The sequence below is a fragment of the Micrasema longulum genome, unplaced genomic scaffold, assembly GCF_059751315.1.
Source record: "Micrasema longulum isolate JH-2025_06_02 unplaced genomic scaffold, ASM5975131v1 h1tg001317l, whole genome shotgun sequence".
NCBI lineage: Eukaryota > Metazoa > Arthropoda > Insecta > Trichoptera > Brachycentridae > Micrasema > Micrasema longulum.
Window position 1 is genome coordinate 129284 of NW_028278504.1, and position 27920 is coordinate 157203.

General features: G+C 32.9%; 2 protein-coding genes across 3 annotated transcripts in view; one reads left to right on the forward strand and one right to left on the reverse strand.

Annotated features, from left to right (window-relative positions):
- LOC148275911 (lipase member H-A) overlaps positions 1-27920 on the reverse strand; it is an 88308-nt gene that overhangs the window by 26719 nt on the left and 33669 nt on the right. Inside the window, exons 1-4 of one of the 2 annotated variants that reach the window (XM_088235045.1) lie at positions 26912-27049; positions 25888-26044; positions 24689-24782; positions 22527-22678 (exon numbers count right to left, since the gene is read on the reverse strand). In XM_088235045.1, the coding sequence (XP_088091171.1) occupies positions 22527-22678; positions 24689-24782; positions 25888-26044; positions 26912-26968 (460 nt within the window). In that variant the 5' untranslated portion in view covers positions 26969-27049. Of the gene's footprint in view, positions 1-22526; positions 22679-24688; positions 24783-25887; positions 26045-26911; positions 27050-27920 lie in introns of those variants that run through there. The other variant, XM_088235044.1, reaches the window with a different exon arrangement.
- LOC148275912 (aldehyde dehydrogenase 1A1) lies at positions 309-20664 on the forward strand. The gene is made up of 11 exons (XM_088235023.1): positions 309-413; positions 10480-10584; positions 12736-13003; positions 13428-13544; positions 14071-14258; positions 14947-15049; positions 15134-15318; positions 16489-16653; positions 17246-17403; positions 18662-18736; positions 20464-20664. Exons 1-11 carry the CDS (start codon positions 390-392, stop codon positions 20525-20527), a joined length of 1452 nt encoding a protein of 483 aa, XP_088091149.1. The 5' UTR covers positions 309-389; the 3' UTR covers positions 20528-20664.

Genomic DNA, 27920 nt, shown 5'->3' on the forward strand with positions numbered 1-27920 from the left:
AATCTCTAACGTCACATGCAGAGTAATTTCAGAAATACAAATATTTAAAAAATCGTAGCGATGATAATACAATAAATTTATTTTTAAATTGGCTTAGTTTAATCGTTCATTAAAAATAAATATGAGTTTAAAAAAACCACTGAACTATATGAACCATATAAACATGAATAAATGTGAATTTAATTTCCATGGCATTGAAACTTACAAGCTCAAACAGTAATCTAACTTAAATGAGTTAAGTCGGGGACTTAAACGAAGTAGCAATATAATAAAAAAAGTAAATCAAGCAGCCGCCTCTGTCTTTTTATCAACACAACTCTGAATTCCGATTAGTTAGTTATTGACCGCGGTCAGAATAGCACCTTCGTTTTCTTCCATCGTTCAACAAAATGGCCAACGTGAAATACACTCAGGTAAACATTTTTAAAGTTACTCTTTGGATATGTAAAGATAAATAATGAACTATAGTTTGATTGCAGTTAATATTTTTGCAATTCGGGCGGATAATTTGAATACTATTAATAGTATTCATACTGTGAACATTCTTTAAATTCTCGGTTTATATTGTCGCCGGCTAAAGTTGTACTACATAGACACAGTGATGTTTTCAGTCCACAAATAACATGCGCGGGAAACGTCTGGAATGTTTTGAATATTGATTTTGGTTTATATTCATTTTATGGCTGTTCAAAATATTCGCCGGAAATAAAACATTCTTTTCGCCAAAATTAGGTACTTGAGCGTTTGCGTATAATAATATTATGGTGGTTATGTTTGCGAGCGAGGTATTTTATAACACAATAAATGTAAAATACGTAGTTGGTATTTTAAGCTTTGTTTTTTTTATAAAGCCTATATAATATCTTTAGAAAATACATACAGTAAACCGTTTATTCAAACTCCAGTCAGCTGGATTGCCAAATACCCAAATTGTTATCAGGAAATAAAAAAATAACGGAGATGTTTTTAAGCAAAATTTTTTTTTTTTAATTTTTATATAGCGCTGTGATTTTTTAAAGTTTTGTATTTCTGAAATAGCTCCTCGTGTGACGTCAGAGGTTGTTCTATGACAGTTCTTCCGATTGGTTCGTTTACGGTGACCAAACCGGATATCCTTCAAACCTCTTATCATTGGATGGTTCATGTGAACCAGTTACGTCATTCAAAGTAGTGCGTTTTTATGAAAATACATTTTTTTTTGTACATTTTTAAGAAATTTTACCGTACAATTTAATGCTTTAATTTTTACCGCGCGGAAGAAAACCTTTTTTGTATACAATTTCCCGTAGAGCAAAAGTTCTTGACATATTTAAGTCAGTATTTAATTTTCAATTCCAATTCGCTGTATTATTTCAAAATCAATCAAATCTGGCACTCATTCATCCGGATAATTGGAGTTTTACTGTACTATCATTGTAAAAAACGTTTTTATCTTTTTAGTATAGAAATTGAAGTTTTCGCAATTTTTTCATGAACTTATTTTACATAATATTTTTATTTTGCGGTTTTACGGTTGAAGTTCATGAACTATTTTTAAATCATTGTACCTTAGAGGATAAAACACGGGAATTCACGTTTTGCCAATTTGAAGTTAAAAATGCAGAAATTATCGCCATAAGTTATTTTATACTTGAATACTTTGATAATAAATTTAAAACTGTGCTGTTTTTATTCATGATAATATCTGTGCCTTAAAGGAAAAAATACGGGAGTCACATTATTCGAAATGTTCGGAAAACAAGATTTTTTGATTGGGTGATTCCCAAAACATCACAACTTTTGGACCAATTGAAATAATTTCAACCTATAAGAGCTTTTAATGTAAAATAACGATTTTTATGATAATAATTTTACGTATTTAAACAAAGTTGACTTCAGGTTTTTATTTTAACTTAAAAAAGCGTTTTGATGACGAAAGTAAACTTTGGTGTTTATTCGCGGATAAAATAGCTTATTGCGATAATTTCTGCATTTGCGCCTTCAAAACGGAAAAAAGTGAGTTCCCAAATTCGCTTCTTAAATTCATTCGTATCATATGAGAGGGAACGATAGTAAAATACGATTTGATTGCGTTACAGTGAGATGGATATATCGCACCCCCAGTTTTAGACTATGACAAGTCAAAAAATAGCATTCTGAGATAATTGAATTTAAAGTTTCATTTCTCCGAAAGAAATCAAAACATGTGTTTAGTTAACCGTGTTTTTTATAATATGTTTGTCAGGATCTGTATTTGAAAATGCAATGTTTCAAAAAATAAAATATTTTAAGGAAATTGTGTTTAAAGTCGTGATTTTGAGATATCATACTCTAAAACTAGACCAATGAAATATTTGAATCAAGGTTTTGAGTTAACTTATCGTGTACATTATTATTGCACTTATAAAAGTAGGAAATGAGATCATTTTTTTTCAAGATATGGTGCAAAATAATAAACTAACATTAATTTTGAACAATTTAATTTTTTATTTTCGCCAAAATAACCAATAAAAACAACATAGAAACCATCTCAATATTTTTTTATAGTTTTTCAATGTAACAGAAAAAAATAATAAGGACTTTCAAAGTCTCATCAATTGGAATAATTTCAATCATCGTTTTCTTCATAAGTCGATGTATTTTCTCTTCGAGCGGTATTAACGACTTTTAAATTATTACTATTAGGAATAAATTTTTTCTTGCATAGGCTTAAAAGATCTTTCTTTTTTGTTCAGTTATTCCTGGTAGCACAATGTTAGCATTCTGATTTTTTTTAGAATTTAAACTAACCAGTTTTGTAGGAAAGATCATCAAATCGGTTTTGTTAAAAAATCTATGTTTAGATTCTTTTTTGAAGTGCACAATTTTGATTGCTTGCCATTTCACTTTGTTTCCATCGGTTGTAGTAATATATTTTTTTCCTAGTGCAACAGAGAGCTGTTTTAGGTCAAACATGTAATTTGTTGCCATTTCTTTAACTTTATAGGGGTTTCCATTTTTTTTAACCGTGGCTATAATGCGTACCTGGTATAAAAACTGGCTCCCTTTTGGACATTCTGTTTTTTTCTTTTTCGATGAGTGAGTGTATTGCATCTCCTTCATTTTGGGTGTGGCCTGTGATCAAATATTGTTATGTTATGTAGATAATATTTTCTGCTGCTAATATGTACAAATACAAAGCAACTACGTATTTATTTTTATTTTGGCCAGCAATGTTATCTGACCAAAAAACTACAACATTCTTGTGGCGACATTCATTTTTCAGGTAATGATACAGACAACTACCAATTTCATTTGATCCTCTTTTAGCAGTCACCTCGTTCCAGACATAACAAAATCATTTTTTCTTTAAATGTCAAAAATTGTAAAATTATAGGTTGCGAGTTTTCAAGTGTGATAGAAGTCTGAAACTTCACCACAGGGCAATGAAAAAACTGCCTGTAAATCGAAGCATGCGACTATTATATCTGAATCGGGGGTAGCAGCATTTGCCACGTCAATTTTTTCTCATCTTATGCTCTTTCTTTGTTTCATTAAATTGATAATTTAATGAAACTAATTGTTCCGATTTTTGCGTCTCATTAGAATTTGAATATGATGTGCACGTTGCACATTGGTCTTTTTTAGGTTGGAAACGCCCAATGTTGAATTCAGTATTAAATATTGTAGAATACTGTAACAACTAAACAAATGATAAATTATTTTGTTGACACTTTTCTTAGTATAGTATATATATTGTTGCCAAATTCTAAGACCCATCAATGAACTCTCAAAAAGTAGTTTGGGGTCTCAAAAAGTGGGATTCCACCCTTGGGATGCTATTGATGTGATCCCTGACATATTGTTTTAATTCAGCATCATTTTTTTTATGATTGTCATGTCTTCCAGCCAATTAAATAATATATTTACTTCTAAATGAACTCATCTTGAAAAATAAACGAATACTTGAAGTGTATAAAAGTGCTTAAAACGAAATCTCTGTAAACAATGAGGCGAGTGTCAAAATTTAATGTGGTACCAAAACTCAAAATCAAGTCATTTGACTATTCCTAAACTATGATAATTCAAAATGTAATAGTCTTAAATTCATAAAAATGTTGTTTTCTTATTCAAGACTATAGCAACTCAAAATATCATAGTCTTGAAATATCACACAATATGATTTAAGAAAATTCAAGACTATATTTTGTGTTATTAAATTGAGAACAGTTCATTTAGACTTGTGAAAGTTTTTGACCAGATAGTTTATCATATTATCAATACTTCTACATTATTAATTCAATATCTTAGTTTTTTGACTTGTCATAGTCTAAAACTGGGGATGCGATATGACGAACGAACGAATTTACAAAACGAATTTGTGACAGAAGTGTAATATTTACTTTTAATATTGGGTTCATTAACTATACAGATACAGAAGAACTCCGACTATCCGAATTGTTGATTATGCAATGAATTTTATTTTCAGTCCGGTACATACATACTGTACCTACTAATGTACAGCACTTGTAACTACGCTTAACATGTAAAAGTGTTGCCTTTTCATTTAATGAATTAAAATCCCACTTTTTATTTTTAATCATTAATTTTCATTTTCAACATACATACTCGTACAGTAATTAATTGAAAATAAACCCATTTTCCTGGAAAAAAACTAATTATCGGAATGTTCGACTATCCGAATGGGATCCGGTCCCAATTGATTGGGATAATTTGAGTTCTATCTCATAATATAATTACTTATTATGATTAGGTACCTACTCTAGTTGTATCAAGATAATTAATATATTATGAAGGCTGGTATTATTCAATGTCACTTCACTTACACCTGGTTGTATTTCTTTACGATGAGAATATTAATAATGCACAACAGGCATAAATATTAATTTATAAATATTAACATAATTATTCTTTCAATCAGTGCTTCTGGCTCACCTGGGTACGTAATATGATGATGATTCCATTTTATCTACAAGGTAAAATTAATTTTCCGTATGAAAAATAGAATATGTTTACAAATTTTTTTAAAGTTTAAAACTTGATTTGAAACGTTCGAAAGATGTGTTGACCTTTTTTACTGATTACCCATTTGTTGCACGTGCACCGCGTCGCAGAGATAGATAATATCGAGGATATACTAACAGAATGCATTAAGTCAAGTCTTCATATATTTAAAATATTTTTTTAATATATGTGCAAAATCTTGATTTCAAATTGTATGCCTAGAATAAAGATTACTCTTTCAAAACTTAAAAAAAAGCAAATCGTGGGAGAAATAATGCGTTGAAAGAATAAAAAAGCTTTAGATGCGATTTTCTCGGAACTTGTTTGAATGATTAATGCATTCTGTCAATAAAGCCTTGATACTATGTATTATTACTACCGTAATATTATCTCTTAGTTTTAAAAATGAGTCACTAGAATATATTTTTTTCAGGATTACATTTTCCATTATAATTCGTAATATAATATTTACTATTTACTGACAAAATGTAAATAACTCCGATAACACATTTATAGATTTTCTTAAATTTAATTTATTTTTTTTTTTTATTTATTTATTCACACTCTTTATCAAAATACCATTCCATGTTCACTTTGCCCAGCTAACAAGGGTACATACCTCGTTCCAAGCTAGGCAATTAAATTTTAATATATTATAATAGTTAACAAATTAATATAAAGCACAGACAAACAAAATATAAACTTATTCGGATACACATTTTGATTCATATACATACAGACATACACATATATACACACATATATATAAATATACACATATATACACATGTACATACACACACACGTACATACACCCATGCGCATACACATACATACATTCATAAAAACATAGACAATTTATTTATGCGAAACTTCATGGTTGCCATCTATAAATATATATTTTTTAAATTATTCCTTATTTTTTATATTTTATTTTTGACATCCAGTAAGGTTCTCCAATCCGTGGCATGCATCAACTTTTCTGACTCCCTACGACCAATGTCATGAAAGAGCGAGGTCAACACCTTCCGTAACTTGACAACACTCCCGTCTTTCCACGATTCTGGCAAAAGGTTATGGACCTTTTTGCCTACGTTATAGTGTTGTCTCGATGCCAGAACAGTGTTGACCCCTTCACTTAGTATCAGATCCCTATTAGAGTATCTTGTATTATGGTTGTGGTTGACGCTTGGGTAAATTAATTGGTAATTACTTTTTACGTTTCGAAAATAAAAAAGTTATATCTTAAATAACATAAATTACTTTTTTAATTATTATTATGGGTAACTTTAAAAAAAAAAAAAGGAATAACCCTCTAAGCCTCTAAATAGATAGAGGGGATATGAAAGGAGGCAATAAAAAATACACCACAACACCCAGACCAATTAAGAAAAAATCTTTTATTGAGTTTTTTCTTGCAACTGGCGGGAATCGAACCCGCGACGCCAGTTTCACAGTTGGCCGTCTAAAGCTAGGGTTTCCTAGGACAGCGGTGCCCGTATTTTAACGGCCGTAGTGAACGGTGATGCAGTGGACAGCCGTCGTAAAGGTGATTAGAGAGTAGTTTCCTAGGAAAACGGTGTTAAATGGTGTTGATAACACCGTTTTCCTAGAAAACCACACTCTAGTCACCTTTACGACGGCTGTCCATTGCATCACCGTTCACTACGGCCGTTAAAATACGGGCACCGCTGTCCTAGGAAACCCTAGCTTAACCAACTGCGCCACGGCGCGGCGCCTGTCGCAAGCGCCAAGATTCATAAACATAGATTTTAATTTGTATTTGATCTAATATAACGCATCCGAGATCCTAATTAACCAAGCCCCTAAGAGCCGATAAAATAAGACCCTTAGGGCTGACTTTATGATCCCATGAGGACAGATTTATTCAAGGCCACAGGGTCAATATACGGCCCGGAGAGCCGAATTTACTTGCAATTTACGGCTATCGCCGATTGTTATTATTTGAAATCACTGATTCTTCACTATTCAATGAAATTGCTTACCAACCGAATTTTTTGCGTAGATCTAAATCTAAATCTACAAATTTTTAATGATTTCTGTTGCATTATTTCATGTGACAGATTCTTCTTGGTTTCGTAGTGTAATGGTCAGCGCGTTTGCCTACCATGCGAAAGGTCTCGGGTTCGATTCCTGACATGATTGATATGAAATATTTATTTAAAAGCGTGTTTTCACACCAGAATATTTCATAGTCCCCGGACTGGCACCTGAAGCGTAAGACTGATCATCTTACCTTCGTGTAACAAAAATGATCAAGATACGCTGCGATTGGTGTACCAATGCAGTGCCCTATACACCATTAGGTGTGGAAGGGGAATGATGATGACTTCTATAATACATTCAGATTTTTTCGAACAGCAAAAAAAATATTGTGAGGCCCAAAAGTATTATATTTCAAGGTGCTCGAAATCCTAATCAACCGAGGGCCGATCACCTAAAGCCCGTTAGGCCTAATATATGATTCCCGATGGGCCCAATTTTCTAGCATAGCTAGTATTAAGGCTGGAATTTAAAATTTTACTTTGTAGATAAATGTTGACATCCCATTGTGATATGGGCCCTGGCGTCACTGAAACCTATTATGACTGTAAATAACTATGGTGGATTTAAAAATATACATTATAGAAAACATGTTTTTGAATAAAAACGGAATTTAAATAGCGGTTTAGTATAGTAATCTTAATTCCTTTTTTCCACCTGCTGACAAGCCTCTAAATAGAGGCTAAGAGAGTTATTATTTTAATAAAATGCAGATATTTTGCTGATACAACAAGCGATAAGCGACACGCAAATATTTGTTGCTTGCAGAAAATAATATTCAAAATGATATCTGAAGACCGATAAGGATAAGAAAAATTTAATTTATCAGTGCGAAATATTCATTGCATCAATAATACTTTCGCTTTTTGTTAGAGTTAAACCTAGTTTTTTAACAAAATACGGGTATAATTGAACGTAGTTATGCAGAAAGCAGCCAGTCCGCAATTTTAAAAAAATGCCATATTAATGTTATCAGGTGCAGTAAGGTCAATTCTATGTTCTGCCAAAAATAGCCAGACCGCTTTAATACAAACAACTGTATTAATCACCTTCTGAAAATGGTGTCGATTACAAAAACGACCTTTTTCAATTTGCTAAAAACACCCACAGCACCAGAAATATCTTACGGTTCTTTAAAAATAATTTAAACTGGTCAAATACATAATTAGATTCTTGTTTGTCATATAAAAAAACTAATGTTTTCATTGTTTATCATTTCTTAAAGTCAAAAACATTACAACTGTTGTGTAGACTTGATTATTCAGTTTTTTCACAAAATCGCTATTTTCTCAGTTTTACTTTTCTATGGCTGGCTGCTTTCTGCACAACTACATTCAATTGAAAACTACTTTTTTTTTTAAATTTTGAATGTTTGGTAGGTACTAGGTACCTACAAACATGGTAATGATAAAGTCTTTTTTTCACCCAATAAAAGTTTAGGCATTGATGTCATGTTTTCTCAATTTAGGAATACTATTTATTTGAGGCCAGTTGCAACAAAGTTAAAGAATTGTTGCGTTTTTCTCAAAATGAACGAAATTTGTTGCTCGAGAACTTGTCTTTTTTTAAAAATATATCACAATTATTAATTTAACATTGAACCTTTATATTATAACTTTACTTTTATGTGGTGAAAATGGACTATGAATGCATAAATATCTTAACGTATATTAGGTTTTATTTTTTTTTAAATATATGTTTGGACCCCTGTATTAAGTAACCTTACATCTCATGTAAAAGGCTAAGGTACTCGGAAAATTCGTTATTTTTTATCTTGGAAATGGGATTTTTGATCGCTGGTTTTGGTTTATTACCTTTATGCAAAGATATAGTTCTGTTTGTGAAAAGGAATCAGATTTAAAACCCTGAATGAGTGTTTACGACTCCACGGCTACTCTTAGATAAAAATCCTGAAAAAGGACATTGAATAAAGATAAGTCTGCCTCGTAATACAGTGGTTAATGCATTCGCCTACCGCGCTAGAGGTCCTGGGTTCGATTCCTGGCTAGGTGACGTAAAATATTGGTTGTAATAGTGGTCATATACTGTAATATTTTATTGTTCTTTACTGGCACCCGAAGCATGAGACTGATTACCTTACCTGGTATGTATAAAAAAATATTAAGATACCCTGCATTTGGAAGACAGGTGCAGTAACCTATGCACCACTAGGTGCAGATAGGGAAATGATGATGTATTAAAATTGATGTGCTCACTACTAATGCTCAGAGTAATAATGCGTTTCAGCTATAGAAATGCAATTTCGCTCTATTGCATAGAACAATCATGTCGCAAATTTTTGGTTTGTTTTTGGTTGAATATAGTTAAACTTACATTACTAAACGTTTAAGCATTTCTGATCTGTCTTTCCTCTTCGAAATTTTAAACAATTTTATCGATAGCCCGTATCTCTGAAAGAGTATTTTAGTAAATTACCTCGTAAAGTCAACACGACAAGTACATTTTTTTTATAATCCATTGCTCAAAAAAAATTATGTTCAAAACTCATTTATTTATCGTAGCTGCTCCAAATTAAACTTACTCTGTCCACATTTAGATATTTTTAATACTTTGAAACACTGTAAAATGAAACATTTGTCAGTGTGTAATATGTTTATGTTCCTATTATTATGTTCATGTTATTATCATATCAAAATTTTCGATCGGTCAATTATATTATAAAAACCTCTCTCCTCCACTCCTCCACTCCTCCACTCCTCCACTCCTCCTCTCCTCCACTCCTCCACTCATCCACTCCTCCACTCCTCCACTCCTCCTCTCCGCCACTCTATTTTCTCATCCCTTAACCTTCTTAAGCTAGGGTTTCCTAGGACAGCGGTGCCCGCATCTTAACGGCCGTAGTGAACGGTGATGCGGTGGACAGCCGTCGTAACGTCGACTTGAGAGTGGTTTCCTAGGGAAACGGTGTTAAATAGTGTTGATAACACCGTTTTCCTAGAAAACCACACTCTAGTCACCGTTACGACGGCTATCTACCGCATCACCGTTCACTACGGCCGTTAAAATACGGGCACCGCTGTCCTAGGAAACCCTAGCTTTACGTGCTCTTTTTTTCACTTGTCTTATATTTTTTTCTTTTTACTGTGTTTACTTTAGCATGTTCTCTAATTATATTTGTGAAAAACTTTAACTGTAATTTTTAATATTGTGTTCTTATAAAACAACTGTTGTTTTTCCTAACTAAAAAAAACAATAAAATAAAAAAACAAACGACGGTCGAAAAAAACAAAGTACGCACTTCCCATTGTTTCGCTGTAAACGCTTACTTCATGATTGATATTCCTAGAAAGATTTTTGTCCGTATGGGTTATTACTCTGAGCTAAAACCCCCTACGTTCCAACACTTTTCTACTTTTGACGAGCGTACTTTTTGTGATGTTTCGTTTGGTTATATATATTTTTTAATTTCAGCTATTTATTAACAACGAGTTTGTACCTTCCGTCAGCGGAAATACCTACTTGGATACCAACCCCGCTACCGGAAAGAAGATTGTTGACGTAGCGGAAGCCACAAAGGTAATTATCAAAACTTCCAATTACTGGCGTACAATATATTAACAGACACGTTATTCCCATACTTACTAAGCCGACAAACCAAAAACACACGGAGAAATATTTCAATAGACGCAACCAAAGCTCTTGTGAATGCTTTTGTCGTTTCGCGTCTAGATTACTGTAATGGAATATACGCAAATCTCCCAAAATATTAAACTGATGAACTTCAATGCGACAGCAAGGCTTTTTACAGGAGTAATGTTTTTTTTCATATTTTACAACGAGATTTGCACTGGTTAAAAAGCCTAGAAAAAATAAAATACCAGCTTTGCTGGACAGTGTTCAAATCCCTTTATGAAAAGGCTCCAAGATTGATGCAGGCCGAGGAAAAATTGAAAAAAAAAAATTGCAGAAAAAATTTCTGCGCTATCTGTACCTAGAAGAGTTTGGATATTATCCTTGGCTCTTCACAACCGACTTTTTACTGGGAATGCTAGGCTATCAGTCATTATGAAGGAGGAGGGACGTTCATTTGGGTGTTCACTTTTTCCAGGTGATCGGTGGTCGCATACATAACTCAGAAATTCTGATTGATGTAGGTCTGTTCGTACCTGATAACTATCTTCGACAAAGACAGCATCGATTGTTTTACCTACCGCGATGCAGAACCAACCTGCCAACGGTTACGCCGGTTGGTAGAGCAATCTTGCTACTTAATCGCATCGCCTCGGATGTCGACATATTTCACGACAGTGGGCCTTCCCTTAGGAAAGCACTTTCTAACTTTTAATTTTTCTTTTTACATTTTGTTATATTATTTTAATAACATAACTATCTACTGTATTTTGTGATCTATTATTGTATTTAGAATGAATTGGCTCTTTTTTCTGTAATGTTCTAAATATCTGAATAAATAAATGAAATGAAAATGAAATAATAAAATGAAAATGAAATAAAACTTATTAAACTCCAGCGCTGCCCAAACACTAGGTTCGGAGATTTTGTTTTTGCCCCTCTGTCTGGAACCTATTGCCTTCACACTTGGGAACCATGGACAGTCTCAGTCAGTTAAGATCAAAATTACGTTCTTAATCTTTCATTACTCTTTGACTGGCACCCAAAACGTAATACAGATCATTTTGCCATCATGTAACAAAAAAATATATCGAAATACGCCGTGACTGGTTAACCAATGCAGTGCCCTATGCGCCATTCAATGCGGATTGTGGAATGATGGTTAAAGATACAATATTCAAGTGTTTACAATATTATTTTTTTGATATTTTGTAATTTCAATATGTTACATACAAAGTGTCTTCATCGTTTTAATAGTTCACTGACGTTTTCAATTTTTATGAGATCATTAGAGATCTGCAAACTTTTATGATTATTGTACATAACTATTTTTATTTAAAGATCGTAAATGAATAATATTATTGTTATTATATTACAATTCCTATATTATGTAACAAAAAAAACTAACGTAAATTTTAAAAGAAAAAAAATAGCTATGTATATTCGCACAGATATTCAAAATACATATTGTTTTCTGATTCTTTCCACGCGTATTATGAAACTACAACTCAATAATTGACTAGTGATTTTAATTACTCTGTGCAAAAACCGGACGTTATAATGCTTTTTGTAACTAGATATAAATTTATTTTAATATAGGAAGTTGATTACAGTCCTTAAACCTAGGATTTCCTGACATTGTTCAGTACAATGTTATTTAAAAATATAATTGATTTCATCCAGCCATTTATATTATTAGATTGATTGTTTTTTTCCCCATTTGAAATACGCTTAAGACCTTAAAGTACCTACATATATATATTATACTCTAAGCTTAAGACAATTTTCTTAGCATTATTTTGTTATTTTAGTTATGGCAGGTAATAGTTTTAAGGATGAAAAAACATGAAAATGAAAAAAAAAAAGAAGAATAAGTAAATTAACTTTAGAGGTAAGATCCAGAGCAGTCAGGAAGTCAGCCGGATCAATAATAGCAACTAAAAAAGTTTTTTTAATTTTCCTACGCATTTTTTTGCTGAGGTTAATAATTCATTGTCATTAAATTTATTTAATTTTCGTGTTTCTGAGCAAGGGGATATCCACGATCCCTAAACTATTACAATATTTTAACAATAAAGACTTTTTAATTTCTCGCAGGAAGATGTCGATATTGCTGTAGCAGCAGCCCGGAAGGCATTTTCCAGGAAGTCCGAATGGAGGAGTCTAGATGCTTCTCAGAGAGGGAAACTGCTGAACAAGCTGGCCAACCTGATGGAAAGGGACATTAAGGACATGGCCAAGTTGGAATCTCTGGACAACGGAAAAACCGTTGCTGATTCGGAATTTGACATCAACTGTGCCATCGACACCATCAGATACTTCGCTGGCTGGTGTGACAAGATTCACGGAAATACCATACCAGCTGGTTAAAATTTAATATTAAAAAAAAATATATATTGATTCTTTTCATTCAATTGTTGCGCAGTCATAATAGACTTATGAATGCGCAACAATTACGCAATTAACAAATACTCAGGCAGACACAGTCTGCGCTTTACTGGATTGCACAATTTAAACAGCGCTGTGCAAGCAGACATCCTTGCATAATATCCAACACTTCCGAATAAGTAATGAAAATGAAAAAATATACCAAACGCCTTAAGTAAAACTATTAGGTAGCTGTTTGGATTTTGGATAGACAAAATTCAACACAAATGAAAAAAATCATGTAATAGCACTTCATATAAGAGAAATTTACCATTGTTTTGGGAAGTTCATTGGAAACATCTTAATTTACAATATTTACTTATACAACTGTTTTCCGTTACTTATAATTTTATCATTTTCAGATGGAAATGTGATATGTATGACAAGAAAAGAGCCAGTTGGCGTGTGTGGTCAGCTTATACCATGGAACTACCCCATTCTTATGCTAGTGTGGAAATGGGGACCAGCACTCGCTGCAGGTAAACCTTCGAAATATGGCAATCATCGATCAGTATCAATATATGACACGATTTTATTAGATGACTCACGTGATTTTAAACACCACGAAGTCTTCCTGCAAGTCAGGTATATCTTTAAATACAAAGGTATACATTTCGCCAACTCTTTATTTATGCATCTTCTCAGGCATGCGCGCCAATTGTTCCAATTTAGTTGACGTGTCAACTCTCGACTTTAACGCGCCGCGCCTTTATTATCCATTTGAAAGATTACCCAAGAGATAGATAGAGGAACAGTTGGACCTCATCATCTTGGGAGAACAACTTGTTTTCTGCAACACCGATCATAGGATCTTTTTAAAGATGGAGAAAAACCCCTTCTCATTTTTCCTTGGCTTTGGTTTTATAGTAATTTGCAATGATATATTATTAGCTCTACATTTTATCGATAATGCTTATCTCATCCGTATATTCTTCACAGATCTTGACATTTGCCCACCTAAAGTAGGGGATCGCACATATTGTAATCATTTTGTGTATTTTTCAGGGTGCACATTAATTCTGAAGCCCGCTGATCAGACTCCTCTGACAGCCCTCTACATGGCCGCCCTCTCCAAGGAAGCTGGTTTTCCTGCTGGAGTGATCAACGTTCTACCGGGAATCGGTATTACAGCTGGAGCAGCTATTGCAGAACACATGGATATCGATAAAGTTGCCTTTACCGGTTCAACAGTGGTCAGTTAAAGAATTAACAGAATATTATTTTATTTAAAAATAAATGTACATTACATAACACTACATTTTGCGTTAAGTACGGAGATTTATTTTTTATTTTTAATAAAACAAATTATTTTTTAATTTAATGAGGAGTATATCTGGTTGCGAATTATGTGGGTATGCATTGTTAAAATATTGTCACAACTTTAACATCCTTTTTACCCACAACCACTGTTCACTTTCCACCTTAGTATCTTTTGATCATCCGCCACAATAAGACCTCGTGTCGTATCCATCTCATTTGTTGGGGCTGTGACCGATTGATACTGCATACCGCATATCGAGGATATTAACTTATTTCATTAAAATTAAAATACAGTCCTCTCCGCTAAATAATATAGTAGTAGTCCTAGGGGTTTGCCTTCCGTTATTTCTCGCCCCGCATCCACATGGTAACTCGTTTTCCCACCAATATCTAATTTGTCTTTAATTTTATAATACATATATATATATATTGATAGACCGTTTACTAATTTGAATATTTTGTTAATTTTTAAACCTAACGTTGCAAAAATAAAGTTTTTTTTTAAATTTTTGTTTTTTTTCATAACTGTACTATTCGCCGTAAAAATAAGGAAACATTTGTATTATTTAGTTCAATTTTATCATAATGTTTTGATGACTGGCGACTTTGTTTTCCTTACAGGTTGGAAGCAAAGTTATGCAGGCAGTCGCTAAATCTAACCTTAAAAAAATCTCTTTGGAACTCGGAGGAAAAAGTCCTCTTGTGATCTGTGATGACGCTGATGGTAATTTAAATCATTCAACAAAGCTATTGATTGCCAATTTTTTATTATTATTACAAGCTATTCAGATTTATTATTATTTTACAGTTGACGAGGCGGTAGAAATTGCATTCAACGCTATCTTTGCCAACCACGGACAAAACTGTTGTGCTGGTTCTCGAACCTACGTTCAAGATAAAATCTATGATGCGTTTGTCAAGAAAGCTGCAGCAAAAGCCTCGCAGAGGAAAGTTGGAGATCCATTCCAGGATGGTATTGAGCAAGGACCACAAGTAAATATCTTCAAAACTTCATCCTACTTGTTAACGTGTTAGTTTGTAGTCGGTTTACGAGTCGTGTACAAAAAACTTTCCTAGTTGGCTGACATTAGAAATAGGGTTGTAGTCCCGTGGGTAGTGTCTCGGACTCACGGCTCGTGGTTCGAATCCCACTTTACCCCAAATTGAATCCTATTTTCTGAAAATGGCCCTCAAAATTAAATATTTGGTTAAATCATAAGAACACAAATATTTTTTTATTATTTTTTAAATAGTTAAAAATCAAAAGTTATACTAATAGTACTCCCTTTTTCATACAAAAATGATACTGTTTTTTAAATTGTTACTATTTTAAAGTTGATAATAGGCCTAATTATAGAAAATACATGAAAAAAAACTATTTCTAAAGACTAATGATCAAACAACCCAGCCTTAGTAATAAATCAAATTATTGGACCTGCCTGAATTCATCAGAAAGAAAAAAAAAAGGAAAAATCAGGTTGTAGTCCCGTGGCAAGTGTTGCGGACTTACGAATCGCAGGTCCTAGGTTCGAACTCCACTCTACCTCAGCTTGATTTTTATTTTGTAATAGTGAGTAATTCTCCGCTATACAACTCCGCTAAAATTAAAATGACCGGCAAAGTTGAAATATTTGGGTACATTACAAGAACATTAATGTTTCTTTTTATCAACAAGAAAAGCTAGAAAAAAAACTATAAAACATTTTTCAAAATGGTCTGGACTCATCCAAATGATGAATGTTAACAGTATCAGCGAGGTCTCTTATTGTCAATAGACGATTTTTGAGCACCAAATCGTTGATTTCATAAAAACGTGTTCTTCATTAGTTAATGTTGATGGTCGTCCAGTGCGATTTTTGTCTTCAACGCTTTCTCTGCCTTCTTTGAATTGTTTATACCACTTGTAAACATTTTTTTGCGACATAGCCTGGTCACCGAAGGCCTTCTTCAACATTCCTAACTTTTCAGCAGCAGAAATTTCATTCCGCAAACAAAATTAAATCTCAACAAAGTCCAGACATTGTGAAAATCGATAAATTAACTTTTTGTTATTCACAAAACACGTGCGTAACTATTGAACAAATGCAGATGTTGACGTCAAATTTGACACAGATGTTACTGATAACAGTACTACCAACATCTTTAAAAATTCTTGGTTTTCAGATTGACGAAAGAATGATGACTCAAGTATTGAAGTTCATCGAGTCTGGTAAAAAGGAAGGAGCTAAACTTGAAACTGGAGGATCAAGAGTTGGAACAGAAGGATACTTTGTACAACCGACTGTCTTCTCCAATGTCAGTGATAATATGATCATTGCTAAGGAAGAGGTGAGTTTCGACGATATGGCTAAACCATTACAACGGATATCTTTATTTGTTTATTCAAATCTTTAAGTACAAAGAATAAGTACTTTGGCGAACTTTTTGCTAAAAACGATAACTTTCCGGCAGCCAAAAAACTGGTTAAATGAAGATTTAGTCAAAAATGTGTACTAAAAACCATAATATACGAAATATATCTCGTTTATCAAAAGATACACACGTGAAACACCCCAGTTAATTAATAATTTAAAATAACAGCTATAGCACCTGCTTTGATCCCCATACATTTTTTCGCATATTGCTACCTTAATCTTACAACATCCCTTGTGGACGCTGAAGGCCTTTAGGGGGGTGGTAAAAGGCCCAGAGAAAATTGGGGGCTAAGGCTTATTAAAAAAAGGCTTTCAAAGGGTATATAAATGGGACACATTCCCGGCCGGTATAGCATTTTCTCATGTATCGACTTCTATCCTCCCCCCTCTCCCTTGAACAACGAAATAATTTTGAAAACCTTTAATCTAACTCATATTTCAATTAATGAGATTCGTTATTTAATACGTTTTTTCCACTCAAAAAAGTTTGTAACTTCTCGTTTCAGATCTTTGGACCTGTCCAGTCTATTCTCCGTTTTTCGACTCTGGATGAAGTAATAGAAAGAGCCAATGCATCGAAGTACGGTTTGGCTGCAGGAATTGTCACAAAAAATATTAACACTGCTCTCACTTTCGCCAAGTCGGTGGATGCTGGATCTATGTGGTAAATATTAAATTATAGAATTATGAAAAAAAAACTTGATGAAAAAAATAAAAACATTAATCATCACTGGTTGTTATGTACCTCTTGTTTCTGAAATGGACCGGACTTTAAAGAAATACTTATTTAATATTTAGCCTTTAGGAACAACTTCTGCTATGATAACTAGATGATTCGAACACCTCTTTACCAGGAGCGTGCGGTGAGGTTTTCGATTAGGGAAACAGTCACCTTGTACTAGGTACATAGGCAAAATTGCATTGCTACTACTTATTCAGGAATACGAATGAAGTTCTTTGAATTTTTCTTTTTTTAAAGAATTTACCCGCTAAGCCTCTATTAAGAGACTTATCAGCAGGTGGAAAAGATGGGATATGGAAGGAGGTTATGAAAAATACACCATAACACCAAAACCAATTTAAAAATAAATCTTTCTTGAATTTTTTTCTTGCAACTGGCGGGAATCAAACCCACAATGCCAGTTTCACAGTTAGCCGTCTAACTTACTGCGCCACGGCGCCCGTCTAATAAACTAAAAAGCAATTTTATACCATAATGTCAGCATAAAAGAGTTATATTTCATACTTTAATATTATAATACTATATGTTCAACCAAAGTGCCAAATTTGTTATAAAACCGTCAAAATACATAGAAAATAAACCTGGATTGGCTTGTTGGAATTGGTTCCAGAGATACTAAAGATCTCGATTTGCGCATGTGCGGAGTGTAAAATTCAGTACTGAGGGACCGCCTCATAGGAACCAAAACACTAAAGTAGTTTCGTATATCAGAATTAGACTGGGTGCAGTGCATTTTACGTCAGTCTGCGCATAACTGCGCGGTCAGAAGGTTGTGTGGGGCTTTCGCATTTTTTTAGATGTTATTGATTTATGAACATCGAATCCATCCAAGGTCGCTACGATTAAAACAACAAATTAATCAAAAATATTTGCTGTAGTTATTAAAAAGATTAGTTAATTCATGGCTAATTTCATTTATTTTTAAAAAATAATATACTGATAGTTTAAAAGTTACATTTTTTGGGAAGCGTTAATTCCAACCAATCTATGGATTAACCCACGTTACTGGCTGACTAGCCCATGCTCTTTTCCCCTTCCTTAGTATATAATAATATTTCTTTCAGTTTTATTAAGACTTCATAAAGATGTGTTGTATCTACCTTAATACTTTCCACCCTTTTTTAATTAAAAGATAAGTATATTTAAAAGATTTACATATTAATTATCATTTTTATTCCAGGGTAAACTGTTTCGATTATGTTGTTCCACAAGCTCCATTCGGCGGCTTTAAGCAGTCCGGTGCTGGGAGAGAATTGTGAGTTTTCTGATATGTTTATGCATATTTCTGTATTTGCTCAATTGAGTCAGTTCTATCTAAGTCACCCTCATTTGATTAAATTTACTCCGCGCTTAAATCCACAACTTTTTCTTAAATCTTAAAAGTTTGTGCTAAAATAATCCTTCAGATATGGTATTGTAATGTCGTGTTACATCAAGCAAAAACCGGAATATTCTGAAATTCATGCAATTTGAAAGAAATAAAAAATTACGACATCCTGTTTAATAATTCCTTTCCCATAATTTTAAAAAATAATAGTACAGTTTACGTGTGTTATAAATAAAATTAATTAAAAATCATAAATACGCCGGTCATTTAACTATCGTGCACTCCCGCTCATTACTGATAACCGACTGATTCAACAAATGAGAAAAACACACACGACTGATGTTTTCCTTGTGTTATGCATGGTTCACACCACAGATAATTCCTTATGTTATGCATGGTTCACACCACAGATATATTCGTGTATTATCTATTCAGTGATTCACACAAACACCATCCACAGAACAGCGTCTCTGTATCTCTTGCTATAAGTTATATTATCGTGCTCTTTCTTTGATTTATTGTTGTATTGGAATCACTTTTATTTATATAATGAGGAACTTCAGCCCTACGGGAAATTGGATACAATAAATGTTTTCTTGCGCGCGGTAAAAATTGGAGCGTTAAATTGTACGGCAAAGCTTCCTGAAATGTACGAAAAAATAATAAAAAACATTATAACAAAAACGGACAATCTTGAATGGCGTCACTGGTTTATATGAATCAACCAATGATAAGAGAGTTATGGAAGGTTTCCGGTTTACTTGCCTAAATAGGCCAGTGGGTAGAACTGATCGAGAATAAGCGGAAGAGAACATTTGACGTCACACGCGGAGTTATTTCAGAAATACGAAACTTAAAAAAACCGTAGCGCTAATAATACGATATAGGTATAAAAATGCATATTCATTTCCAAACCTATCCTTTTTGAAGCCTCATTTTTTTTCATTTTCATTTCATTTTTTTTTTTGCACCACAACAGGCCAGGAGGCCTAATTACAGTGGTAAATTACATCACAGAACAACCGGCTTGAGAAAAATCACATTTTAATTTTTGTGTTCTCACCGGGAATCGAACCCGGAACCTTCCGTGCGTGAGTCAAGCGTCTTGACCACTACACCACGGAGGCCGCCAATGTAGTTCATGTAGTTCCATAATCATTTCGCCTAGTTCATCCATGTCTTTACTTATGACCACTATATCATCTGCGAATCTGAGGTGACTATGAGGTACATGCCATCGATCTTTACACCCTTATTTTCCCGATTTACGGTTTTAAATACATCCTCTAAGGCTAGCGTAAAGAACTTTGGCGATATTGTGTCCCCTTGTCTGACACCTTTTTCTATTTTGATTTTATCAGTTTTTATGTCCTCATCAATCCTCACATCCATAGTAGCGTTGTCATAAATGAATTCGACTAATCTCATGTATCTAGAATCAACTCAGGCATTTTGGAGTGCTTCAATAATAGCCCATTTTTCAACTGAGTCAAACGCTTTTCAATAGTCATTCTTTGTTAATACTATTGCATCATTTTTTAAATAAGAGAGATTTATCAAGTCTTGTATCCTATGTAGACTCGTGTTGCATCACAGCCACTAAAGAGTTTATCAATAAGTTATTTATAACAATTAATTTATTATGTATTTTACAGGGGTGAAGATGCTCTGAAGGAATATTTGGAAACCAAAACGATTACCATCAAGTTGCAAAATTAAAGAACTCAAGGAAACATTTTTCCAAGATCGTCGGTATATATATATAAATAAATATGTATCTGAAATAACTACCACTCACAGTATTTGATTTTTATAGTATTTTGCAAAAAATAAACAATTTAACATTTGCTAAAAAAGTTCTTACTTCTAATCCCTAAAGCAGTTCCAAGAATGATTTTTTATTTGGTTTTTCGTCTTTGGATTATGCATTTTTAGTGAAAATGTTTAGGAAAAATATAAAACAGATTTACAGATTCAAATGGAAATAGCAGTTATTAAAACAAGGAATCAGAAATTAAAAAAAATAGAATTAGAAATACCAGTAGTCAGTTAAAGGAATCAATATGTTAATTTTTTGGCAAAAAGGTCGTATTTAATGTTTAATAATTTCTACACATAGCCGGTTTCAAGGACGTAACGACTCCGGATGAGTTCTCCTAACTTCAAGATCTTGAATTGAGAAAGAAATTTCTTTGATAACTTTATTCATACGGTTAAATTATGTGCTATCAATATAGAATTATAATATTATACATTATGCACTTAAACCCTTGATGTTAAACGAATGGGTGATGAAAGAATGGTAAAACAGATATATGTCGAGAATGAATGATAACGTAGGACGAAGGCGAGCAAGAAAGACGTGGCATGATCAGATAAACATAAATCTTAAGTCTGGTTATGTCAAAAGCAGACACAACCCAAGTGAATCTTCGCACTCACAATTAGATTTATCAATGTAGAAGACGTTAGAAATGTATGTCATGATAGACGTGAGTGCCGATCTATCCTCTTTGCACACCCTTACGGAGAAATGGCGTGAACGTAGTAGTAGTTAAACCCATGGCTATCAAAAGCAAACTCGACTTTTTTGAAGATAGTTTTGTGAAATGATTAGTGAAACCCGTTATTACCAAACATCAGTATTTTATGTTTTCGTTTTAATAAGATAATTAATTAATAAGTCGCGACCTTCCCTCACAGTGAACTTAATGGAGGCCACCACACACCGTACCCGCAGTTCACCGTCACGATAATGTTTATTCCCTATGGACCCGTTTAACCTTCAGAAATCAAGTATTTTGAACGTAAGCCAGTGTGCAGACTGCATTTGCATCGCCTTGAACATGAATTTTGCCAGTAAAATGAGACATTTAAGATAGTGTTTACTTTTGGTATGTAGTTTGAGAAAGTATTTAAATACGTTTTGTTTATTTTTAGTCTTTTCAAAACTTTAACGTCGTCGAAATAATAATAAATATGACACCTAAATATTAATCACAAGTAAGTACATTGTAAGAATAAATATTTCGTTACGGATCAATTCATTAAATTTCTTTATTTATTTATTTATAAACAAAAATTGTAAAGAGGGCGTAATTTTCTTCCTCCCCATTTATTGTATTTTTTCTATTAAAAACTAGTGTCAAATCAATTTATTTATATGCACATATTGCTAGTTTTATTTAGCAATTTTTTTTTTTTACGTAAATATTTGATATTGATTTATATTAACAATTTACATATACATTTAAGAGAAGCAGTAGTGAAAAAAAGACTTAGTTTTTTCAAAACATTGACGTCGTTGAAATAATAAAAAAAATGATACCTGAATATTAATCACGTACACTGTCAGAATAAATATTTCATTACGGATCTATTCATTTTAGATATTTTTTTATTTAAGTGTAAACAAAAATTAGATAGAGGGAGTTTTATTATTCCTCTCCATTGGAAGGAACAGATGGACACCTTTTTAAAAATAAAAAAATATATTTATAAATCTCTGGTGCTGAATTTGTTGTTGCTTAGTAACAAAAATAAAATGTTGATATTCTCGTACAGGGGCAGTCTCTTTACAGAGCAACTTCACAGCAATGATAATTATGCCCGTAGCGCTTCTGAATTCTGAATAAGGATTTGGAGCTACAGATAAACAACTAATTAAAGTTTTCTTTTATTTTGATACGAAATTATTTAGAATAATCGTCGTACTGACCCACGATTTTGTGTTGGGGCTCCGAGAGGTGGTTGGAGACCATCCCGCAGATGTGCGCCCCGAGGGAGTGTCCCACGCACGTGGTTTTCCTGGCAAGAGCCCCCTCGAACGTGAGCCGCGCGTACAGCTGCGCCGTGCACTGAGCCACTAACCTAACAGAACATGCAAATAATTTAAGACACAAGTGGATAAAGGTGTTTTGTGTCAAAACAAAAAGCAGAGATAATACCTGGATTTGAAGTTTTGAACAACAGTATAATTTATTATTGATAACATAGCACCTTCATTAATCGTCAAAATCGATTTCTGCTACTTTTTGATGATGTAGTGTACGTGAAAGGGCTGTACATAAAAGCTCTATCAATGTATAAAAAAAAGTACATATTAAAACATTTGCAGCACAACGCCTTCATCTACCCACGTCATACAATACTAACTAAGTATAAGTGAAGACCATAAAAAGTTGAATATATTTAAAATGAAATACTTTGTATATATCTAGACTACACGCGAATTTAATATAAAAACACAACTTTACTCGTTTCTGCGCTGGTATACCAAACGCTCTCGTGAAACACGAGAAAAACTATTTTCTCGTGCCACGAGAATGGAACAGAATAGCATCCCAGGTATTCTCCATCATCAGGTGTTTTTATTTTATTTATTTAAACACCTTATATACATATACCGTTTACATACACACGCATAAGGGCGGGCATATTGCCTTAATCTTAATGACTCCCGAGGGGATAAAATCCAGTCTCTTGTCTACAAACATTTGGACAATCTCAAAATACTGTTGTAAATTATTATTATGTATTAAAATGTTCCTGCCTAGCTTGGAACGGGGTATGTACCCTTGTTAGCTGGGAATCAAAAAATGTATGTTGTATGATAAAATGTATTATAAATACCAAAAAAATATTATTCAACGGTTTGACTTAATTGTAGGAATTGAGATGAATGGCAAGGTTTATTAATTTATTTATTTTTATTTGGGAAAAAAACAACAGTTTTTACATATATTGTATACAGAAAATAAGAATATATATAAACGAAAATTATGAAAACAGTCAATATAAATTTTCCACAGTGATGTTAACTATTGATTTAGTACATTATCGGCATCAAAATAAAAGCAATTTAACAATTTAAAAAGGTTAGACACTTTGAAGTTGCAAATAAAATAAAAATACATATACGCATATACAATAATAAAAATAAAGTAAATAGAAATAAAATAAATTTAAATTTGAAGATTTTTTTTTTTGTATAAAAATATTTCAATTTTGGTAGCCATTTTCAACGAGTTGTAAAAAACTCACAATTAGAAAATGGAAATCAAGTTGGGGTAGAGTGGGGTTTGAACCTCGGGCCGCTGGCTCGTGAGTCCTCAACACTAGCCACGGGACCACGACCCGATTCAAAATATAAAAAAAGAAAACAGTTTTATAAAAATAATGCAATAGGTTCAAAATATAATATTGAACATACATACATAATTACTGATATCGTATAACTAAACGGGTGTACTGTCTATAAGGAATCTTCTATATTTCATATGAAAAATGTCTGCGTGACCGGAGAGAACAGTATTATATATATATTTTTTTTATTTGACACTATATATATATACAATATAAATACATATAAGGGCAGGCATATTGCCTTAAGGCAATTTCTTCCTACCTACCTAAACCGTTCACTTTGAGAAAATTATAAATACATGGACATATTGAATCTTACAATTTTATACAAAAATTAAAAACAAAGATTAACAAAATAAAAATATTAAAAAAATAACACTATGCTATGAAGATAGGAGAGGAGATGGGAAGGAAAGAAGAAGGATAAAGGAACAATTTAAATATTTAGACAGTGACATTTCAATCTTGACTCAAATGTAAATAAAGAAGGGGCGTCTCTAACATTAGTGGGTAGATTATTCCACATGACATGATCTAAAGAAAACGTCGTTTTTCCTTAAGTTAGTCCTAGGTACTGGCAAATTAAATGTTGTATGGAGTCTTGTTGTGTTGGGTACAAGATATTCTAAAGAACTTGTAAGTAAAGGGCAGTCTACGACGTTGTTTATTGATACAAATCGAAGGAACTTTTTTTACTAATGCATCCGCATTTAATTGTGTAAAATCTGGACTTACTTAGTGTTGGACAATGCGGAGAGATAACAGGGGAACGCGGTTAGCGGAGCCCAATCCACCGTGAACACATTGTAGTCCCCTCGAGACAGAAAGGCTGTAAAAAAATTACAATAATTTCATTAGTTCGCTAGATGTACCAAGTGTTACAAATAGTCACAACAAAAACCAAAATGACACAGCAAAAAAAACCCTTTTTTTGGCCATTTTTTTTAGATAAAAAAAATCGCTGTAATAAAAAAAAACTAATCTTAATCCATCATTTTTTTTTTCACAAATGTTTCGGCTACATTCTCATTCAAAAAGGTATTGTTAGTAAATCTGTATAATACAAAATTTTGCTGGCGGCGATTTTTAAAAAAAAGCAGTCATAATTATTTATAGGGAAATATCACTTTTTTTATTTACATTTTTAAAGTAAAAATGGTCTATGAAATACTGTCCAGTAAAAAAAAATATTTTTTGCTACTAATCAATAGAATAAAAAATATGTTTAAATTTGTAATTTTGAATTCCCGCGAAAACGGTCATTGCATTGGCCACGCCCCTAATACGTCACGATTCGTGTTAATTTTTAGATTTGTTCCAAACCATTAAAATTTTTATGGAACATCGTCACGAATCTTAACCTCAAAACTATCGATACCAAACATGTCGCGTTTTTCTTGTGACATATTGTTGTATATTTTATTTTTCAAACATGGAAACACTTCTCCACAATATCCATGTTGATTTTGAAAATACAATTAATTATTCGAAATCCATTTTATATATTTTTATCGGCATTGTAGTACGTGATATTTCTGTATTATTGTGTAACGAAAAAAACTGCAACAATAACATAAATATATGGTACAAACAAGTGTGTAAAACAAACAGTATTGCACTTATAAAAATGTGTCTTATTTTGAAATTTATGCGTGCATAAATATTTTTATAAAACCGTCTTGCCAGTGTTTTTAATAGACTCAGTAAATAAACATAAAATGTTCGTCTCAGTTTATTTTTAATGTTAATTAAAACAATATTTAAAGTTGGGATGCCGCGCTGACTTATCGACGAGATGTTGGCGTCGGTCATTTAAATGCTAAAACTTAACATTGCATTAAAAAAACTGTAAAAAAAGTCATATACAGTCATATGCGCTTTTTTCTCTTGGCACAAATGTAGTGACAAAATGTTTGGAATTGATTATAACTTACCATTCGCTATGAAAGACATGGGTGTCTTGCCTTCCGTCCCGTTGAAGCCGTGGATGATGATGACGTTCTTCCTTTCTGGAGTCCATCCCAGGCCCTGGAGAGCTTCATAACCCAACACGTTGACCTTCTGCTTTTTAGGGTGGTCCCTGAGGAACTCCTAACATATTTTACTCAACACTATTAGGGCTCGCTTTAACATGAGAAAAAATATTTTGAATTAGGTATCGCTTTTCAAAAATACACATTGAAGTTTACAAAAAATCTTACTTTATACATAAAATAAAATAATAATAATTTTATTCTAATAAAATGGCTGAATGGTGCATAGCTAACTTCGGCAATTAAAGAAAAAACGCATTATTTTTATAAATAATAGAATAATTTGTCTTGTATCCTAAAACAAAATATTTTATTTTCGAATTACACTAGTTAGACGAAGGAATTGTACTTTTTTGTGAAGTCAGTATGTATTTAACACAGTTTTACAATACATTTTACAAAAAATATACGTTTAAAAATGTTGGTCGTGTCAATATTTATACCTTATCGAAGATTCTCTCTTCTTAACTCAATGAGAAATTAGTGTGAATGAAGAAATAATAATTAATTCGTTGTAACAAATAAACCGAGTTAGACGAAAAATGCTCTCACTCCCACAGCCAGTGGTTTGTTTGAGTCAATTAGTCTGTGTCGTTATTATTTAATTGTTTATCAAACAATAGTTCCAATCTTATTTAATTTGTACATTTTTGTTTCAATTAATTTACATTTACATTTTACATTTTTTTTTTTTTTTGCACCACAACAGGCCAGGAGGCTTAATTACAGTGGTGAATTACATCACAGAGCACCCAGGCTTGAGAAAAATCACATTTTTAATTTTTGTGTTCTCACCGGGAATCGAACCCGGAACCTTCCGTGCGTGAGTCAAGCGTCTTGACCACTACACCACGGAGGCCACGTACGACCACGGTATGTACCTGCTATTTTACTCCGAATAGTTCATATAATATGAAAATGATACCTTATTCAGATAATATATCCCAACACCAAAGTTTTTACGAAGAGACAACATCAACATTTTAAAAGATTTTAAGTTATTAACACATCCATATTTAGAAAAAAGGCACGCGTAAAATAATCATTATAAACCATATATTTGTGCTTTCACTACGCTGGGTTTGATAGAAGATATCTTTTAAAACATCGTGTTTCGGTTCGGTTCATTTACGATCACTAGAAAGTGAATCTTCAGCAAGTGAGATTATAGAGTGCAGACATTATGTATATAGGTACAACGCAACTTACACACAATCTATATTATTAGAGCTATACAATGCATTTATGCGAAAACAAAAGTTGGAACGTATTATGTGTGTGGCATTGGCATTGTGCCAGTAAACAAATAAATAACTGGGTTGGCGAAAAACAGAAAATACATAACATTACATCTTCTGAGAAAAGCCAATGTGAAAAGAGCGCAAGTATTTTTTAAAAATGTAGATATTGTGATAGGTTGGTTGTTTCATGAGTAGAATTGACATAACTATCATATGTACACTTTTTATACATATAAGTGTCATATTTACACACCACAGCGAAAATCCACCAGGCCCGATAAATAAAACATAGGGGGACTGTCTTTTATCGTATTATAATAAATTTTTTGAATTATTTTATTAATTAATTGGCAGGTAAACGCACTAGCTCCACTCGATTCCCTTTAATCAAATTTTTACTCGTGAGTGGAAACTAAAGAATTAAAACGAAAAAATAAAATAATAAATAAATATCCACTCACCCTAATTTTACCGGGCCGCGGCCGGTGGATTGGCCTTAAGCTACTCACCGTTACGATGGCTGTCAACAGCATCACTGTTCACTACGGCCGTTAAAATACGGGCACCGCTGTCCTAGGAAACCCTAGCTTTACTAGAGTCGGGTCCATATTACGGTAACACTGCTAACACAGAGATTTGCCGATGTCGATAAAATTAACTCGAATTTACTGCACGAAAATTTATGGTTGTCGG

Excerpts from the sequence above, each read along its gene's own strand:
- LOC148275912 (XM_088235023.1), top strand. The coding sequence starts at position 390 with ATGGCCAACGTGAAATACACTCAG. Across the intron at positions 10,585-12,735 it reads ACGTAGCGGAAGCCACAAAG|GAAGATGTCGATATTGCTGT; the intron begins GTAATTATCAAA and ends AATTTCTCGCAG. Across the intron at positions 18,737-20,463 it reads TCCGGTGCTGGGAGAGAATT|GGGTGAAGATGCTCTGAAGG; the intron begins GTGAGTTTTCTG and ends TGTATTTTACAG.